Source organism: Nothoprocta perdicaria, unplaced genomic scaffold (assembly GCF_003342845.1).
Source record: "Nothoprocta perdicaria isolate Ctin4 unplaced genomic scaffold, notPer1 scaffold_156, whole genome shotgun sequence".
Lineage (NCBI taxonomy): Eukaryota > Metazoa > Chordata > Aves > Tinamiformes > Tinamidae > Nothoprocta > Nothoprocta perdicaria.
The window spans coordinates 1,032,973-1,054,047 of NW_020454716.1; the positions used below are offsets into that span (position 1 = coordinate 1,032,973).

At 33.3% G+C, this 21,075-nt stretch overlaps 1 protein-coding gene across 2 annotated transcripts in view; it reads left to right on the forward strand.

Moving 5' to 3' along the window:
- The window catches only part of FUT8 (fucosyltransferase 8), a 69,534-nt gene that overhangs the window by 44,491 nt on the left and 3,968 nt on the right, over positions 1-21,075 (forward strand). For both annotated transcript variants that reach the window (XM_026035125.1, XM_026035126.1), the window contains 3 exons: positions 14,425-14,671; positions 15,909-16,085; positions 20,910-21,060. In XM_026035125.1, coding sequence (XP_025890910.1) covers positions 14,425-14,671; positions 15,909-16,085; positions 20,910-21,060 — 575 coding nt within the window. The remainder of the gene's footprint in view (positions 1-14,424; positions 14,672-15,908; positions 16,086-20,909; positions 21,061-21,075) is intronic.

Below are 21,075 nucleotides of genomic sequence, written 5' to 3' on the forward strand. Positions count from 1 at the left end.
TGCATATTTATTTAAAACATGAAATTTTCCCAAAACTTGCTTTCAGAAATAAATGGTTATATATTTTCTAAAAATCACCATGCTGAAACAGAAACCTGGCATTGAAAACTCCAACTGAAGTTGTACTTGCACTTGGCAAAGTTAGCAACTAAAATACTGCTTTCAACTGAGAAGTGCTGGGAAATTTAGTTATAGGCAGTTTTATGAACCTTGCATTTGCTATTATAGGCTGTAAACCAAGTGTTTTGCAGCACTTATGCCCACATGGCTTAAAAAAACCCATATATTTTCATTCCCAAGCTTGAATCTTGTTTCTAATGATCTATTTTACACAGATTTTCATTTCCTGTAATATGGGCCCTTGCTGGCAAAAGTACAAATAACAATTCCTTTCAGTTCCCTACAGATTTTTTTTTTTAATTAGTGTCTGCTAAGGAAAAATCATTCCAAGGCTGAATGCATAAAATATCTTGACATGATCAGTTCTGTTCTAATTAATGAATGCCACCACTTTGAATTTTGAGGTTCTAGAGAGATAAAATACTCAGCTATGAAAGGATCCTTACTGGCTAACCATTCACACTTAGACTGTTACGCTCTAGCTGTGTAAAATGCCATGATCACTGCAGACAATTGGTCTGTGTTACTCTCTCCAGTTTAACTTCAGTATGAATCTTCACAGGATCCATAATTAGGAGTAAATTTGAAAGACAGTCTCTCTTGCTGAGGATTTTTTGTATGTGTTTTACTTTTCTAAAAGTTTRTTTATTTTTGCTTAAATTTTTCCTTTGTTGCCTGTTCTATTCTAGGTACAAAGTCTGAAATTCTTAACTTAGAAAAAAAAGAAGGCTGGCAAAATCACACTTTTAATATATTTTCATAGAAATTCTAAAATCAATGCGAGAACTTCTTAATAAATGCATAAAGATGCATAAAGTTTCTATATTATAAACAAAATTCTCTTACATACTGTATGCAATAAAGTGTACATATGGGCATTTTACAGAGGTAGTTTTAAAATTATATATCCAAAATATTCATACAAGTAATTGTTTCAGGATGTCAATATCAATTACAGAAATTTGCCCAAAGGTCTGAAAACTATATTGTTTGAGTATTTACAAGTGTATTTAAAGGTACTACRTACAATAAAAATTTAGTAAACTGTGCCTCTTCCTGTCATGGCAGGAAAAAAAAAGGTTAAATACCTACTTTTATCTTTCTTGTTACTTAAATTGCTTAAATTGTCTCTACTTGAGTCTTTTAATAAAGGTGTATTAGCAACTTGAAATTTTGATATTTATGAAATCTGGGTTGAGCAAAACTAGATAGTAATCTGTTCTTGAAAGAATTAAATGACTTATACAAGTTGAGTATGTTTTCTTTTAAAAATAATAATGCAATCCCTTCCTAGATATTCGTATAGACTTGCATGGGTATTTCAGAAAAAATAGCATAGAATGAATTTTAATATGCAGGCTAATGTTACTGTGATAGTAAAATGTTATCTGATAATTGTTCAATATGGAAAAAGAACTGGGGGGGGATCATCTTAGTCCTTGTCATCTCTGACAGGAATTACTCTTATGCATTTGTCATGCTATTCCTACATGTTAAGTTTCATTTTTCTAGCTGGGGTATGTCAAAAGATTAGGAACTGTTTTGACTTTTTTTTCAAATAGATTAGCTATTTTACAACTTGGAACACTGCTGCTTTTCCCTTTGCTCTTCTCAAACACTATTATATGGTCAATCCACATGGTAAAAATTGTCTTAATAATATACAAAGTTCATTTTTAATTTTTTAAAGCCAATCAGGCAGAAGTAATCTAAAGGACTAACTGAATATTACCGTCTCAAACCATGAAAAAAGTTCAACAGAATTCGTTGTAAAAGATAAAAAGTTTCCTTCTGTACCAATTCTTCCTTGAYAGTAGCTCTCCTTTTACATAACTCAGTTGAATATTTAGTGTTAATCTAAAAAGATTCTGTAACTTGTATACTTTAGTTTAAATTCTCCTTTACAATCATATGAATTGTTTTGCTCCCRTAGCTCACTCTTCTTTATAGAACATTGCAGAAGCAGTTGATCCACTTCTTTTTTTTTTTTTATACTGAGTTTTATTTACTTTTTAATTCAAACATGTATGAATTTGCTTTAAGTGTGAAGCACTTTGGAGAATGGTGATTTGGGAAAGAAGAGCAGATTTCTGTCTTCTATTTTTCCCCTTTGTTTTAGTAGAGTTAATCTTTAAATTACTGAGGCAGTGAAGGTTTTTTATTTTTTTTTTTTTTCTTTGTAACATGTTCTGTAACATGTTCTGCATAAGGGAAAATGGGGAAAATATTTTGGAAAGCTAAAAGGACATGAAAATTGTGTTACAATGAGGTGGGTGTAGCCTAATGAGGTAGTAGCCTAAGAAAGCAAGCGTGATCTTTACTGTGTAAATGGAGGGATACTGAGTAAAAAAGTAGTTGGTCTTAACTTTGCACAGCAACGGCCAGGCTGCAGCTCAGGGTCCCATTTTATTATTCCGCATTTGGAATAGGTATTGGTAAATAAGAAAGGATGCAGAAAGAACTGCATTGATTCAAGGCCAGGAATCTGCTTTATAGTACAAGATTAAAGAACATTATTCAATTTAGCATGGAAGCAAGTTAAAAGCTGACCCCATAACATTTTCTAAGCACTTYTGGGGAGGAAAAGTGTGTTGGAAAAAAGATGCACTTTTTGCAGAAAAATTGGTTGGAGACTGGAATAATTTGTTCGGGAATATAGTAGATTCTCCATCAGGAAGTCTTTTTTTTTTTCTTTTTTTTTTTCATCAAGCTTATATAGGTTCTTAAACTGTGGATTATATTCTTTTTAATGTATTAAAATTTTGCTTATGTGGTACATAGAGTTATTGTGATTTCCATTACCCAGTTGAAGCTGGGTTACACTAGACAGGCTTGGATAAGTAAAGCTGAATAGAGCCATCAGCAATTGAATAGCTCTGCCCTGAACAAAGAACTGAACAAGGTCAGCTGCAAGTTGAATCATTTATTTKAAACAGTCCTTTGTTAATCTCTTTGGCCAAGAGATTGGAACAATAGAACAACAGAGGGGAAATTAAGGTGTCRCATTAAAGAAAATATATATAGATACATTTATATTTTTAGAGCAAGGAGAGTCAATTAATAAGAAAGTGTAATTCAAGTGAGCAAGCAGATGCTTCAATGAATTATGTTGACCAATGTTAAACACTCAAGAGTTTGAGGAGATTGTTGTCTGGGCTAAAGGCTCAAGTGGCTGCAAAGTAAACTGATACTGTTTAAAAAATGTGAGAAGACCAGGAAGGAGCCAAAATGAGATTCCGGATCCATCTCACTCTGTTGCATAACCACCAGGACAAAGGAGGATGAGGATATGTCATTGGAAGAGCAGGATGGCCCCCTTTTGTTGGCAGTGCAAAAATTTATCGGTTTAGTTGGATATGCAACTTCATCTAGAAGACCTCTAAAGACTTCTTTAATGGTTCACTCTAAACAGATATTCTAATGTGAATATGCTTCTTGGAGGCCAAGTGGGGAAGGGAACATATTTACATGTTTGGGAGCCTCRAGAGAGTCGATACTGATTTTCGGATTAAAAAACACCTGGGTATAAGTAAGTGTGACAGAGGATGCTCAGCAGCTTTGGGAATTCCCAGCGTGGCAGACAACAACCCGTGTTCTCTCTAAATTCCACKCTGTACTACTGGGGTCACAGTAGTACATGGGATGGGCAGGAGAGAAGGGACCAACTGTTAATGCAACCAGAAGTCTGGATTTAGTTGCTGTTAATAATAGCAAATCTTTCCTGATATTTCCTGACAAGAAAACAAGACATCCTGAGGTCACAGTGATCCCTGCTGGCTACAAAATCTATGAATTTCACTCTGTAAGTCTCAAAGTGCAAAATGACTTTTTGTTGTAGATCTCATCATATGTGTTCCCAGTGAACTTCCAGTAGTTGCAGGTTTTTGGAGGTGTTTTTTATAGTCAGTATTTCTGCAAAATAGAACTCCCAGTATTTTATGTATGCTCAGGCTGCCATTCTCATTCATGTAGAATTAGCTGTTTTCAGATTAATTCAGTGAAGTCCTGCAAGCTTTCTTTGAGATCATAAGTTTCTTTCTGTCATTTTCCCATTCAAGGTATCTCTCAAGATATTTTTAGCATAAATTAATAAGATATTTACTAAGATATGTGGCATGTTATTGCTGTCAATTTTAGACACAGTAATGTAACATGCAAAAAATCCCTTTATTCTTTCATTGTTCATGCTTGTGGGAGATGCTAGGTGTTACCTTGGAGCACCTGGGAAGCCTTTTTGACTGCCCAGCAAATACCAGACCAGTGCTTCATTTTATGCACACTATTATGTGGCACTAGTCAAATAAAAGTAACAAATTCTTTGGCAGGATCGGAACTCAGATCTTACAGTGAGGGACAACACTTATACAGAGAGATGAATAGGTGAGAATCAGAGAGAGATTTGTTCACTAGATAGTTGTAGATCTTCTAAAAAAGAGATAGGTTATAAATTTTGAAAAAAAAATCTTCGGTAATGATTAAAAATGTACTATGTAATATTGAGGTGCCTTGGCACATTCTGAGACTCTGAGTCAAAAATATTCTGAGGATATAATAGTCAGAGATAAAAGTGAAGCTGATAGAGCTGTGTACATTTCAGCATGATCAATGATGTTTGTTTGCATCCCAAGCGGGGGTAATGAGGCAAAGAATTGAGTATATTCCCAAAGCAATTACATTGCTTCCTGGTAGAAATCGTATGTTGTGAGAGATAAGTTGTGGTTAAAGAAATAGTGTCTTTTAAAATTCAAAATATGTTTGYACTAATATTATCACCAGCAGTCCAGACAAATGTACCATGTGCCTTTTTTTGATTTTATCACTTCTTAATTTACAGAATCAGACTTCCATATTTTTATTATTGTGATTCAGTATTTAGTGCTGTTTTTTAGGATGAATCCTTTGAAAAACATAATTTGATGCTTTCAAGATCTCAGACAAATTGAACACCATGCTTTTCTGTTGCCTTCAGAGAAATTTAAAATACTGTTTTTATGCAGTTGTGAAAACATGGGTAGAGAAGCTTTGTAGCTCTTTGCTATTATGAATCCATCCGTATTTACTTTTATTTTTATAGAAAATTGATTCTAGAATGGCAAATTCTAAATATTACAAAATGTTCCTTTGAACACTGAAGATATATTGAAATTGTGTAATGAAAATATCTGGTCATGTAGTGGAATTCAGTTGTGGTAGATTGAGAACTGTTAAGCAAGACATAGATAGATCACCTTTCTATTGGAGCAAATACAAAGATGTAAGGCATCCTTTTGCTCCCCAGATAAGGTAAACTAGTGCAAATCGCAATTCGTGTATTGTTTTTAAGTTCTTTTTGGATTTTTATARTTTTCCTTGTTATGAAAATATGGCAAAGAAAAAAAATGCATATTATCATACCTGTGCATTGGCTTATGCACATATATATAACAACAGGATGATTGAAAAGAAAAAAAGGGTAATAAATATAAAGTAAATAAGACAGATTTATATARTGCAGGTTATTATCTAAAAATTAGAAATTAGTGTACTTAGTACTGTTTGTGTAACACAAGCTCCTTAAAGCCTAATTGGTTCAGGTATTTCCTAGGCCAATAGTAAAATAAGCCTGTAAATACTTGCAGTCAAAATTAAGACAAATAATGTGGATACAGCCGAAGAAATTAGCAGGAGGAGTTACTTCATGCTTAGTGAAATCTGAATGAAGACATTTAACTCTTGGCTTAGTTTTTAAATATARTAGACAGAATAATTATTGACATTTGTATTCCTATCTTACTGTTTAATAGCCGCCATTCACTGCAGGTGTTGCAGAGAAAAGAAGATACTTGCAAAACTGAGTACTATAGCTAGTGTAGGAGGGAAAATGCATATAAAAAAGAAATCTTTATTAATTGATTAGGCTTCAGAGATCTATTMGGGAAACTCCTAATAAAGTTAGGAACAACTTGAGGAAATGTTTCGACAAACTTGAGGAAACTGTTGGGACTCCAGGAAAAATGAGTCCCAGTTACAGTCAGAAAATACCTGGAAGATGTCGCTATATTAATCTAAATGTTTGGAATGCCAGCATACAGGTATTTGTCATCTCCTTAACAATTCRTAATTAACGCAGTGTTACTCTACTTGTCTCTTAAATCTTATCTAACTTTGCTTGCCTTTGCTGTGTCAGCTTTATATATATATRTTTTTGCTTGTGTTAAAAATGATATTCCACTTCAAAATGGAACATGAGTATAAAAACTGAAAAATACCAAGATATTTCTTGGGTGTGAATTCTTTTACCACTTCTGAGAAGATAATGTCGTCTCAATCAAGTCTTCTCCATGTCAGTTTTGTAGACACAAATATAATAAGATTATCAAGATTACAATACACCTTTTAAGAGAGATGTCTTTTATGATTATAATTACCCTTTCCACTGCTGCAGCCTTTACAGTGCTTTGCTTTTGGGGATTTTTTTTTAAGTCTCAATCACCTTCTTTGCTGCAACCTTTAGTCTTTGTCCAGCACTTACAGCACTTTAGCACTTTCATGATACAATTCACTTTTTGCACTATTTTGGYAGTGTGAAGGAGTATGTGTGTGTGCGCGTGTGGATGAAAAGTTATAAAAGGATCTTACTGTAGTAAGTGGCTGTGCAATAAGATAACATTTAAAACTCCATGTTAAATGCTGGCTATTTAGAATTTTAGTTAATAATAGGAAGTTCTATCGAAACATCTGCTCAATATATACGACTGGTTAGAAAAAAAGGTTATGAACTGATTAAAAAGGAACAGAGACAAATGAGGGAACWTCCTTGTGCTATGGCCAAATCTTTGCATGCAGCTCTAGTGCTCTCTCCACTCATACCTCACAATGGATACAGCAGAACTAGCGTAAGATACAGGTATAAGAAAAGTTGCAGAGGAAGCAAGGATAACCAGAGGCTGGAGCTGATTCTGTGAGATGAGAAATTGAAGAGATTGATTTAATAATGATAAAATGGGGGCACTAAATAATCCATGAGTTTATAAGTGATGTGATGGCAACAGAAAGGTATAGATGATTTATTTGTTTTTTAATACAAGAACTGTCTTCAGAAGATTTAACAGGTAGTAGGCTCAAAAGTAGGCTCTGTTATTTAGCATATATAGTAATAGCATATAGAGAAATTGCATTTTCTTTCATAAGTAATATAATTACGTACATAAATAGCTGTATCTTTTTCAGAAAGAATGATACATTTGACCTGGATTAGAATGAAGTAGCTGTAAAGCTTTATTCTGTTTATTCCTAAAGCATCTAATGATATAAAATCTGGACTACTAAGGATGCAGTCCTTTCTTCTAAATAGCTTTATTGCTTTTGCTTTTACTTAAAAGAATGATAGCCCTTACTCTTCTGATTGTGTAGCAATTCTTTTAATATAATCCTATAACCTATGATACAAAATTCACTTATGCAACTTGTGTCATAGTAAACTAAATCTACTTGTATTTTAACATGTTTATCACAAAATACATCTGTATACTTTGTCAAACCATAATGCAATCAACTCAGGAGTATTGGAGGTTGATTCTGATTAAGACATTTGTTTAGGCTTAGTTGTATGAGGAATTACCTTAAAGCTACTTTTGATTAAAAAGAAAATAGTATTTTTTGAAGATTATTTTTCCAGCCGGCAGCATTTTTTTGCAGGATGAGAGATAAATAGAGAATACTTTAAGTACAGCCGTTGTTAAATAAATTTTCCAATAGCATTTCCAGTGGCAGAAGTAAGGAAGTACATACCTTTACATTTCCACRCATATGTAAATATATGTGTATATATAAAAATATATATACACACATATATATAAAAATAAAAGTGTGCTGTCTGCCTATTAAGGCTCAAGGAGCAAAAATGTGGAGASTTTTTAACATTACTACTCTTTATGTCATTGTTAATTTACATAAGATTTTATGTCTATGTAAAATGGATTTGACTGAGATATTCTATGTGTGAGAAGGGATATGAACAGACTAGTACACACATTGTTCAATCAAAACTCTTTAAGTATGCTGAAGTGAATTAAAGTAACGTAGGACAAGTATTTTTATTCATGAATAAGCATATCTACTGGAATAATTATTTCAAATAACTGTTCTGAAATAATGCCAGATATGGGAATAGTCTTAATGACTTTTTTCCTTACATTTCTTTATTAGTGGAAATTTAACTACTATTGATTCTTAGTTTATTTGGAAACTGAAGGAGTGCATGTCCTTGAGAGAATAGTAGTACCAATGACTGATTATGTATTTGGTCACATACCTTACACTATTTGTATAGAGTTTTACCATTCAAAGTATGGCTTTCTCATTTACCTAATAGGTTGATGTTGCCCCAATATACTAGCCAAACTATTACATTAGGTTAGTGGTTAAATGCCAGCTTTTCTCAGTCTTTATACCACAGATGATAAATCATAGACAATTAAATAAATGTGATCTTTTCATTACAAACTTTAGAAGTTTTGAATAGCAATCACTATCATAAGAATTGTTATCAAAAAGCTACGTTTTAGCCTGATATCACACTTCATTGGATTTCAGATCATCATATCTGACCAGTAGTACTGTAGCATTATACTGAGGCAGAATATAAGTGTTTGTTTTGTTGTTGTTGTTTTTCAAACAGATAACAAACGTGTTTTGAGTATCTAGGGACAACAAGGCAATCAGAGGGTAAAATTATTTTAGAAATATGTTGTGTTTCTACATGCCTTGAAAAGTTTCCACTGTTAATCTAAATTCTGTGTTCAAATTAATGAATTTTGCATAAACTTTGATCTGAACAGAAGACTTCTTAGATTATGGAGAAATTGCCACCTCTGTTCAATTTTTAATTTGTTCTCTACTGCATTATACTAACCTTTACAATGTCAACAGTGTTATATTATGGYTAAGTAATATTGTTTACATCTAAAGGCAGATGTGGCGTTAGATTGAAGCAATGAAAATGTTTCATCCAAATTGTATGGTGATTGGGCCTTTGGGATCTTTGGTCAAGACCTGTGTCTTCAAAACTATTACTACTATTTCCAGGTGGGAGAAAGGCATCTCAGAGCAACCTCCTGCACTGTGGGGAATCATTCTAATGCTTGGGAATATATTTGATATGGTCTTCATTGGCTCTGAATACAGATCCTGTAATTCATAGCTGGAAATTGCATTCATTTTGGAATAACACTGTGCAATTCTAAAGTGTTCTGTTTTTTTTTTTGTTTTCTACATTTAAGTAGTAATATACTGATTAAGTAATGTACTTAGTACATTGTACTTACTAGTGCTAGTTAAGTACTAATTAAGTAATGAATTGAAAAAAAAAAAAAAAAAAGGCCCCAAAAGTCATTTAGTTATGCAGGATTTATTTCTTGTATATATTCAGAACATCATACCTTTAATAATGAAAACATTTTTTTATTGCTTATATTTTGTTAGGCATAAAGAATCAACTAAATAGCAAAATAGTATTGAATTCTTTCTCATGTAAAATAATTGAAAGGTTTCCCAAGTCTTTTAAGGCTTCAATCATTTCTTCAGTTTTACATTTCTCTTTCTCAGCCTTYAGGTTCTTTAGATCACTGATTTCCTACTAGCGTACTGAACAGCTAAGAGACTTGAAAACCTACATGTTATTGCTTTTATGTGCATTGTAAGACATGCATTCATTGTTAAAATTTCATATGAAAGTCTAAGAAAAGAAAACCTTTGAGAGTCACATATTTCTGACATTACATCTTTGTGAATACTATCTAACATATTTAATATAGAGAAATCATTAGAACAGATTTTCCTTCATCTGCTACTGCATACCTTTTAAGACAAATCTCAAAGTCATAGGTATTTTTTTGTATATGTCCTAGGCTGCTATAAGAACAGTACTTTATTTTCAAGTTTCTAATAGCATAGAACCAATATGATACTACATTATTGTAAAAGTCTTGGCAAAAATAGGTTGTGTTCTTATGTGAGTTTTCTTTCCTCCTATTTCTTTTTGCATTATGTTTTTCTCTCAATTTCTTTGGAAAATAAAATTCTGAATAGAAATGGTAGACCACTTGAAAATGGGCATACMCTGTGACCTAAGACCAGGAAGTTTTCCTTTTGTAGCACTGCAGGAGAGTCGCACTCTTGTTTTTMAGCCTTTGATGTTTGTAGACTATATGAAGTACAGTGTACCCCTCTTTCTCTCAGTATTTTTCAACTACATCTTTCAGATGATGTATGCCTCACTCCTATGAATTGCAAGTTGCTTAGCACCTCTTTGCTGTTTTACTTATGACTAACTATAGCCTCTTTTTGTCTGTGTACCTCGAGGGTTGTTTTCCATCTGGACTTGCACATGAAAGCATTTTTACTAATTTATATGAAGATATGCTCTTGGGTTTCAAATGTCAAAACGCAAAACAAGTCAGGATTGGGAGGACTGATTATAAACCACTGCTTAAGAAAAACAAAACAAACAAACAACTATATATATATATATATATATATATGTATCCTAAATGGGGAACCTTTAGCTATGCAAGTCTGGACCTACCAAGTCCAAATATTGAGGTCTGTTCTCTTAACTTGATGAAAACTCACCTGAAATGTGAGTCATCTTGAGGTGGTCTTGTTCTTTGCATGCTGTGACATGCTTGTTGTTGGCTTGGGTGAAGTCTGATCAGCATTTGTGTGCCAAGGATCAGCTGTGAGAAAGTTCCTGCAGCTGTTGGACTATTATAAAAATAAGCTATTCCGTAAAAAGGCGATTCAAAAGAAGTATTTTCAGGTATATAGTAGTTAAAGTTTGACTGAAATAGAAAATTGTTTTCAGTGTAGTGTGTTTAAGCTACCTCTTAAATTAGTTTTTCTAAAATATTCCTGTGAATATCTCTTTTATATATTTTCCACAGTCATTTGCAGATATACATATGTAAGATTTTACTTTTAACTCATTACTGTTGGGAAGAATGACTAGACCTGGATAACAGAGCCAGAGACAGAACTTTGTATTTATAAATGAATATTTGCCTTCGAGCAGTTGGGGAGCTCGAGTTCTTCTTAGGTAGGTTCTCCCTTTCATCAGGCTGTTTGGATGAAAAGAGAAATTGCGCAAGAACAGTTTTAATATATAAACATTAAAAGGAAAGTAAATTGCTGGTGAGCTTTCTGAATTCTGCTTTGTTTGATATTGCACTGAAAATGCTTTCCCTGGCGATTGTATGGAATCCACTTGTGGAATCAAACACTTCATCTGTAAACTTCAAGTTGGCGTGCTGGGTATCCAAATGACTGAGGAGCGGAGATTCTTTATATTTTAATATTCTTTCAAAATGACATGTAAGTGGCTGTAAAAGGCTTCTGGTGTTTAAGCAATGAAAGATTTTCAGGAGTGAAAAAAAAAAAAGTTAAATATAATGCAGCTCATTTGAGTTTATTAAAAAGGGAGTGGAGGCCCTCAGGGCAGTCAGTAGGTGCTGCTGCTTTAGTTTTGTTTGAGGCGTAATTATTTCAAAGACAAAAATCCACACCCTAATTTGTATTTTCATTAGGTCAAAGAGAAAAAACAGCCATTGAGTTCCCTTTACTTACTAGCACAGGGAAGAACACTGTTTGTCTTTGAATTTTTGATTAGGAATAGGTGCCATAACAATGTGGGAAAAGAAATACTTTTGAAAATCATTAGAACTTGTCCTAACAAGACATATTGGTAGAAAAGAAGCTTGGAAAGTCAGCATTGTGCTGGAACAAAAATAAGAGTGCTATCGATTTTTGTTTTGTGGTGGGGTGAAGGAATTGATAAAATGATGTCCTCAGCAAAGAGTTTCTTTAGCYGTTTTTTAAGAAAGCAAAAGGTTTGTTGACAGTGCTGTACTATGCTATTTGATGTGAATAAAGTAATCCAGATACAATTTCAAAGACATATTAAAAATGTACAAAGCACAAACTTAGTGAAAAATCACAGTTTGAAATAGAATGGGATGAACTCACTTATATTTTATATCGTCCAGCTACTTAAAAAGAAAAATGGGGTTTTTAATGGCATTTTAATTCCATTTTTTAATTCAGCCATGAAGGCTGAAATGACATTAAATCCTCACTAGGTGACTAGCTATAATAATATTTGAAAATGCCCTAAAAATAATTTCAGCAGTTGTAGTACAGAACAGTGCTTTTTACTTCTTCTGATCTAGTTGCCAAATCATAAATAACATAATACAGAAGAATATTTCCTAGTTTCCATTTTCTTCTGTCTGCTTTGCAAAGGAAAGTGTAAATATTGAAATATATGAAGTATGAACCTCTTGTGTTTGGAAGACATTTGCAGTAGCTGGCAAGACCAGTGAAGGGCCTTGTGAGAATTCAGCACGACCCCTCTCACCATGTCATATGTTAATCTGAGCCGTCATCCTAACTGTGCCATGGTTTGCGTGATTGGATTTAGAGTTACTTGCTCTGATGGGGTTTGGCTTCAAATTGGCAGCAAGTCTTTTGGGTTTCTATTGACATAGAACTGTGATTAGTCATATGCAAGTTGATATCAGCTCAAAGAAGTCTATGTTATAAGAACGGAAAAGTAAAGCAGCGTCATGCATACTTTTAAAGACAACTTTCTGAAACTGTAAATTTAGATGATGAATTAAAATATTATGAGAATGAATACAGTGCTTTTCAAACATGGTTTTCAGTTCACATTAAGTAAAGGTATTGATTGCTCTTTGTGAACACTCAACAGAAATATCAGTTTGAATATAACTCCGAGCCAGGTGGCAGGAAGTGAGAGGATATGGTAAGATGACAAAATTCTAGTGGTTGTTTTAAGGCAAAAACAACATTTTTCAGGCCTCAGAGGAGTTGATAATGAAAGATGCAAATAGCAAAAGGGTCTACGTGGGATTTTAATTGAGATTAAATTTGAAAAGTAAATTCTCAGTGAGATTATGCCAAATGACAAAAATTGTGCACGCCCTGTGACCTATAAAGGATTCAATTAAGGCAGATGGGAACATTGTAGGGAAGCAAATGATGCCCTGTGTAACATGCAGAGCTGACTTCAGTATTTAAAAAGTGATCAGTGGAACTTGTGCAAATGAGACTGTCCTCCTCATCTGTTAGAGTGATCAAAATAATAGTGGAGGAGACCTAGTTGGTAAAACTGACGTGTGTTTTTGAAAGGCGAGTTTATTTCTTTGCAAATGGTCAATTTTCTGCCAGTGTGTTTTGTGATGATAAGAGTGAGGGAGATTAATATTGCGCTATTCAGTCTGTTGTAAAAAAACACTTGATCTTCTAGTTGTCCAGTAAAGGAAAAATAGATTAAGTCACAGAATGTCAGAGGATAATTTCTTAGGTAAATCGTGACTGAGATGTAGCACCTAGAATCATTAGAAAATTAAATGAACTATAAATAGATTTATAGATGTAAAATTTGGCATCTAGAAAAGCAGTCACGTCACAAATATATCACATCATAAAAAGAATCTCACTGACCTGTGATTTACCTTATTATTCTGATTCTAACAACTTGAGGAAAAGGATTATTCTGTGCTTCTAACAATTTAGGAAAAARATATAAGCAAAAGTATGGATCTGGGAGGGTATTACTTGTATTATTTGTAGGTATTATCTGACAAAATAAAACTGGGAGTGGAAGAACTGAATTATATACCAAATACACAACAAATACATGGAAATGTGTGATAAATTAATCATTCTGTATATTTAATCCAACTTCATTGTCTTCAATAGAACAGCTAGAATTTTTATTAGTCAAAATGTGATTTAATATTTTTAGTATACACGTTTGCTTGTCAAACTGGTTGAGGTTTGATTATTCATTGCGTCATTGTGTGTGCATCTCTTCCAATAAACTAAAACAATATCCTATGTTATTTTAAATTCTCATCAAAACTTTTTAAACTGTATCCGTTGAAAATTGGAGAAGATGTGTTCTAGATTTATATTAACAAAATCAGTTTCAGTCTCATGTTCTCCAGTTAAAAGCAATGGTGCAATGGTATTGACAGAGCTATTTCCAGGAGGTTTATATTACTGGTACCACCAATACTTATTCCTTAGCCAGCAAGTTGGATACTAAATGTGATGTTAAATGTACTTCAAGAAGAGAAACTTTCTCCAAAGARTTTTTGCAGTTCTAACATAAAAAAAAAAACTTTTAAAATATGTCAGTGTTTCTTTTTAAAGAAGCAACTCAATTTTAATATTTTAATAATATTTTATGTTCAAGTAAACYTTAACACTCATCCTAATATTTCATTTTTTATTTTACCACAGGTGAAGCTAATGATAAGGATGTGCAGGTGGTAGAACTTCCCATCGTTGACAGTTTACATCCACGGCCACCATATTTACCATTGGCCGTCCCYGAAGACCTAGCTGACAGGTTAATTCGTGTTCACGGGGATCCTCCAGTGTGGTGGGTCTCCCAGTTTGTCAAATACTTGATTCGTCCACAACCTTGGTTAGAAAAAGAAATAGAGGAGGCCACAAGGAAACTTGGTTTCAAACATCCAGTGATTGGGTAGGTATTTAATTTTATTTTTAAGTGCTTGCACTTTAATATGTGTACATGGTGTTTCCTATTTGTGAAAAACTGTTCTGTGAGAGTAGTCCAAGAACYTCAAACATTTTGTGGAGATGGAGGATGGTTTCTAAATGAAGATTTTATTTTTWAACTGTACAAAATGCAAGTTAATTGCAAATACTTCTTTAAAGCATWAGTGGGTGTATATAGGTGTGTAGAAATGTATAAATGGAGGCTCAATAGGTTTATTTAAATGTTATTCTGTATCTAAAAAGGTACAATGCCATTTATGCTCTAGAATCTTTTGTGTCTTTCCAAATGTTCATATCCTGTATATTTGAGGTGGAAAAAATGCTAAGCCTGCATTTTACTGTTGGAGTCCAGATTGTGCCTTGCCTTCCTCTGCCAATGGTTTCCCTTTTGTTGTTTCTTAGTGTGTAAGAGCAGCAGCCAAGGATTGGAGAGGACTGTATTTTCAGTTATGGGAAAAAGGAAAGCAACTATGGGTAATCAAGAGCAGCTTGAGGAATAAAACTGCAACATGAAAAAAGTTTGCTGCAGTCTGCACATTGTTTCCCTTTATTGCAATTGTCCTTCAACCTCTAATCTTCCTTTTTCAATGACTACACATGTGCATGTGGTGGTTGTATGTGACTTAGCTCTTTTATTGGCATCTGACCATAGACCWAGAAGGTTACCTCATCACTAGCAGATTTGAATTTTTTTTTTTTCAGCATCTAGGGAAGATGTCTTTACCACCTTAATTCAAATCCTGTCTTATAAGTGGTAATGCAGTGTACCCACGATGAGAATACTCTTATTCTGCTTTTGAATTATATTGAGAAAGCGTTATTTAGCCATGCTCAATTATGTAATCTCCTGCATAGAAGGAATACCCCATATGCTATAATAAAATCTCCTTCATCCTTTTCGATGTTACTCTTTGCTTTCCTAAGGTAATGGTTCAAGAGCAGACTGACAGCTGATTTCATATTGTTAAAATAGTTTCAGGTGAGTTTCAGAGTTAGTTTCTAGTTAGTAATTCTTTAAACTAATGTGACTTGATGGACATCAGTGACTTCTAGTTCTTCCTTTTCTTTCTTCCTTTCTAATGCAAGGATTCAACTTTATTTACATTGTAGGAGTGCAGGCATGAAGTTTATATTTAAAATTTCAGTTGCTAAAGAATCTGTTATATTTATAAATTGATTTCTTAGCTTCTACCGTTTTTCAGCATTCATGTCCGAAGGACAGACAAAGTAGGAACAGAGGCAGCATTCCATCCTATTGAAGAATATATGGTGCATGTTGAAGAACGGTTTGAACTCCTTGCCCGCAGAATGAATGTTGACAAAAAAAGAGTATATTTGGCTACAGATGACCCTTCATTATTGCAAGAGGCAAAATCCAAGTAAGTGAATTACATTTACAAAGTGGCTTTTTCCTATATTTTCTTTATTATTGAGGCGTGTGTTTTGCAAGATGTCACTGAGACAGCAGTATCTTTCTTGTAGGAAAAAGTAGAYGTGTATGGAAGAACGATATTCCTTATTTTGCAATGGCCTTCTTAGATTATGGTGTAACTGACCCAACAAATATCTCAAATGCTTGTTGCCCTGACTATGAAAGCTAAAAATACTTCAGATGTTTTTACTTTAGACACTTTTATGTCTAAATTTCTATCAGAGTACCTATTTCTATTTCCAGAATTTTATCTACCTTGAACAAAAGAATATTTTTTTCTTTTAGGCAGGGAAATTAAGACTGTGCAAAATCAAGGTAACTCAAAAATGGCAAATTTCAAATTGTTTTATTCATAGTAGACATTCTTGGGAAAGCACTTAAGATAACATACTGGATTATAAATTTTTCTTTGGCATATGCAAGRGAAGCAAAATCTTATTTTGTAGCAGAGGAATTTTTTTAAAGCTTTGTGAATCTGTGTATTTCAACTGTACTATTTCTATTTTTCTTTCATATCTGTAAAAGTCTACATTTTCAAATTATGGAGCTTTGAAAAATCTAAATATATGCAACTCCAGATGATGGCAATCTAATCCTTCCTTTTTTTCTATGTATAGAGATAGAACAGTAATAGAAATGACTCTGATAACATTTAAAATGCAAATATGAACAATGAACAGCAGGTAATACAAGRCTGAGGTTATAATATGTAATTCACTATTATTATCCTAAATAAATTTAATTACTGCTTTGACTTAATAGAATTCGATATCATTGTAGCAATTTCTGGTATGCATTTTCATGTTCAGACTCTGAAATCTTAGCACTATGTGCTTCAGCATTGTCAGTATTAACATCAAGTGCATGTTAAACAAAGGGACCCAATTCCTCTGTAGCAATAAACCTACTATTGGAATTTTGTTAGCATTACAGTTTCTGAAGTAGTGCAAGGTGTATTTCAAATCACGTTTTTATTGGTATTTRTTAGTATTGTTTACCTATGAAAATATAAATAAAACTTAAATTTCTACTTTAATAAGAAAGTATTTATAAGCTTTAATAGAAACAATTGGCACAAAATGCTATAATACCTTTTGTTGCCTTCATTAATGGCTGCGGAGATATTAGTATCAAGTAGCTGTTAATCYCCCTTTATACAACTATGGGGGACTGTGAAACAATGCTCGTATTTAATAGTCATTAAGTTCTAGATGTAAATGAATGTAAAGATATGTGGATGTATCATTCAGTTAAAAGAAGTGTATCAAGTTACTTAGTCATGGAAATATTTTAATTCAAGTTTCAGAAACTTCCTTTGTGGTCATAGAGACCTACCAGCTGCAAGTTTGATGTGAAAGAAAATGGAGTCTGTAGTAGCAGTCTGTAGGAGAGAAAGTGATTCACTGTAATGATAACTTTTGGTAAGCCAGAGCACATGGTATATTTTAGGAAATGCTATAAATTACTTTTTCTTTGTGCTGGAAAAAGTCATCGGATTATTCAGTGGATCATTCAGTGTTTAGAATTTACGCTAGAAAGTGTTTCTAATCTCTAATGTTATTGACAGCATCATCTCTCTAAAGATGATTTCTATCTCTAAAGAAGCTTTCTATCTTCGTCTAGAAGAATGCAGCTGGATAGCCCGTATTCTTAAGGATGCATATTTAATACCTTCCTGTTTTGTCTAATAATCTCTCTAGGTCTCCTTCTCTACTATATGAATACTAAAATTCAGTAAATTAAAATCTTTCCTTCAGAATGTTCACCTGTGATATCATGTTGTACTTTGCCTTTTCAGTTTACGCTGTTATTTCCTTGCCTCATGATTTTTTTTTCTCGTGCCCGTTTGTAAGGGTTTTTTTCTGCTTTATTTCCGTGCCAACTTGCTATTGTGAATGTAAAGCAATGACAATCTTTTACAGCTATGTAATAGGTGTATAACTTACACAGATAAAAACAACAGGATCCAGGAGTTAGGAGTGTTTCAAAGTTCTTGGGCGTGATGAGCATTTCATACATGGATGGAGTAATAGAAACAAATTATTTCTTGGTCCGTTCTTGCTCTATGCTTTTTCCTCACATTCCAATTTCTAAGGGAACCAAACGTGCATGACCTGTTTTGGACAGCTCTGCAGTCCTCTTGAACTGCGAACAGGGACCTGTTTGGTTTGCATTGCTGCCCAGTTTATCTATGGCCTGTTAAACAGGCAGCTGATGGGCCTCTGAAAGCATCTAAAACCTGAAATATTCTCCTAACTATGGTTTGGTTTCTATTTTTATCAGAAACTGGTGGCTGAGAAAGAAAGATTACTGATGAACATATCTCTTCCCACCCTCCTCTGGTGTCCTTTCTTCCCCCCCACCCCTTTCCTAGGAAAATATCTTGTTTGGCATTCAACATGGCTTTCAAGAATCTATTAGGTAACTTAAGACAAATTAGATAGCACTTTAGATAAACAGACAAAAAACATTATTATGCCAGCTTCCATTCTTTGATTTTTGTCTTTACAGTCTGGCTCTTTCCTGTCACTAGAGAAGAGTATGTGTAGGCAATTTCTTGAAAGACAGAATCATCTAATATAATGTTCTGTAGGCTTCCTTCTATCAGTAAGAATATGAGCTCTTGTTTATTATTTACCACAAAATTTGGCTCTCCTAGKAGCAGACCAGATTTCGCCCACAGTCTGTTTTTTTTCCTAAATGCTTACAGTGCAAGTATTACGTTACTTACAGATAGCAAAGGGAATATAATGAAGCAGTAGCTAACCATGGAGGTTTAAGACTTTGCTCTGCTTTTTATAGTCAGTGAGATAAAGAACAGTTTTAAATAGAATCGAAACCTCTATACTGTGTAGAAAGGAAAACTATACCTCACTTGATGCAGCAAGCCAAAGGGCCACGTATGATAGAGCTTAGGAGAAATATCGGTTTGGCCTGTTATATATTTTTCTCTACTTTAGCCACAGAGAAAATAAGGGAAAAAATATCATTGTGATAGATTTCATACAGGGAGAGGAGGGAATTCTTAATATGTGTGCCATATCGCTTCTCAGGCAGTTATTCTTAATGAGTAATATTGTTGCCTTCTTTCTCTTCTTTTCCTAGAACTTGAACTTCCCCTGACATTCATGATCAGGTGTTCCTTTTAAAGTTGTCTTGCTACCTCGGGGAAATTTAGCACTGATGTATTAATTTTTGTATTAGAACAGGTATATCTCTCGGGAACATGAAACTAATAAAACTGATCTGAAGATAAATTCTAATTCTAACTCATGTACTTTGATCCTACATGTTTTGCATAAAGTTTTTTGATTTGCTTTTAAAATGATTTTTTCCTCATGTGGTAATCATGGCTGGTTAGTGTTAGATGGAAAAATTTAAGCTATTTGCCTATTTCACTTCTTAAGGCATTTTTTTTCTAATTATTTTAACGTGGAATAAAATAGGCATATTCTTATAGAAGGTTGAAAGAATGATCAGTCTGTCCCATGTACAGAATAGGCACATGCTAGCTTGTTATATACAAGTATGTGCTAACTCCAGGATCTTTCCAAGATCGGAATGCAAGATTGCTTATTTTGAAAGATTTTCAGCACAGGACAGTTTAGTTTTGAAACTAGTTCACTCTACATTGATGGTTGTTACTCCCACATTAGGGTCTGCCACATGAACTTTCTATCTCTTTAATTTTTTTTTTAAACACTGAGTGGTCCCTTTATACAAATGTAAAATATCTCAATTACTATGCTATGTAAATATTGCTTTATAATTGCTGTGAAGTTATAAATTTGAGAAATACATCTTATTTAATTTATTTGGTAATTAGCCCTGTAGTTAAAATGTTATAGTTTGCAGTTTAGTCATATTTGTTACACTTTATACAAATAGACATAATTATTGCATAATACCAATGTWATTGTAGTCTTAGAAATTTTTCATGAAAAGCTTGTTTTTTGGTGGAGGACTGAATGAATTTTTTATAATAAATTTATGCAACATTTTGCAGATTATTTCAGTCAGTTTACCAATAAAAGGAGGAAAAATATTCTGAGAAAGAACAGAGTCTTTTCACTTTTGCTTTCAAAAATATCATTGTGTCCTAAAAATATGGAGTATATGTTAAGGTAAAATGTAATGTTTTGGGGATTGACTTTATATTTAATGATATGGAAAAAAAGTATTGATATGAAATTTTACATTCCTTTTATTTCCTTTTGACTACTAAACTGAAAAATCAGGTCTTCACACAGCATTAATAACTTTAAAGGACAATCAAATTTTTGTAGTTTAAATTTAACTAATGAGTCCCTTTATAGGTTGCCTATTTTTTGTACTGTGTCATGATCTATTTGATCATGACATTTGATCTGATTTCTGYATGGTAATATACAGAAATGAAACCTGGCAAGTGCTGTGTCTTATTTAACAATAGATAAACCAAAGGATCTGAGTACTTGTTGTTTAGAATTGGTAGCATTAGCAGAATATGGCAAAGATGTCTTTCAGTGTAAGATTTCCAATCTCATCAAAGGTGATGTTTATTTCTCTGGATAAAGATGGGGCACATATGGAGGCAGTAATTACTGTTACAGAGTGTTCAGCAAAGCTATAGTGTTTACCTTGTAAAAAAAATAAAATAAATAATAAATAAATAAAAAAGAYTCTCTTGCAACAACTCAACAAGTTTACTTTGCAGTGAAGATACTGTTTCACCTTAACTATCTATTTATATCTTTATTTCTAACAGAAGAGTCTTATTTTATTTTCACAGGTATCCAAATTATGAATTTATCAGTGATAACTCCATATCTTGGTCAGCAGGACTTCATAATCGATATACGGAAAACTCCCTGAGAGGTGTTATTCTGGATATTCACTTTTTGTCTCAAGCAGACTTCCTGGTCTGTACATTTTCCTCACAGGTAAATTATAACTTT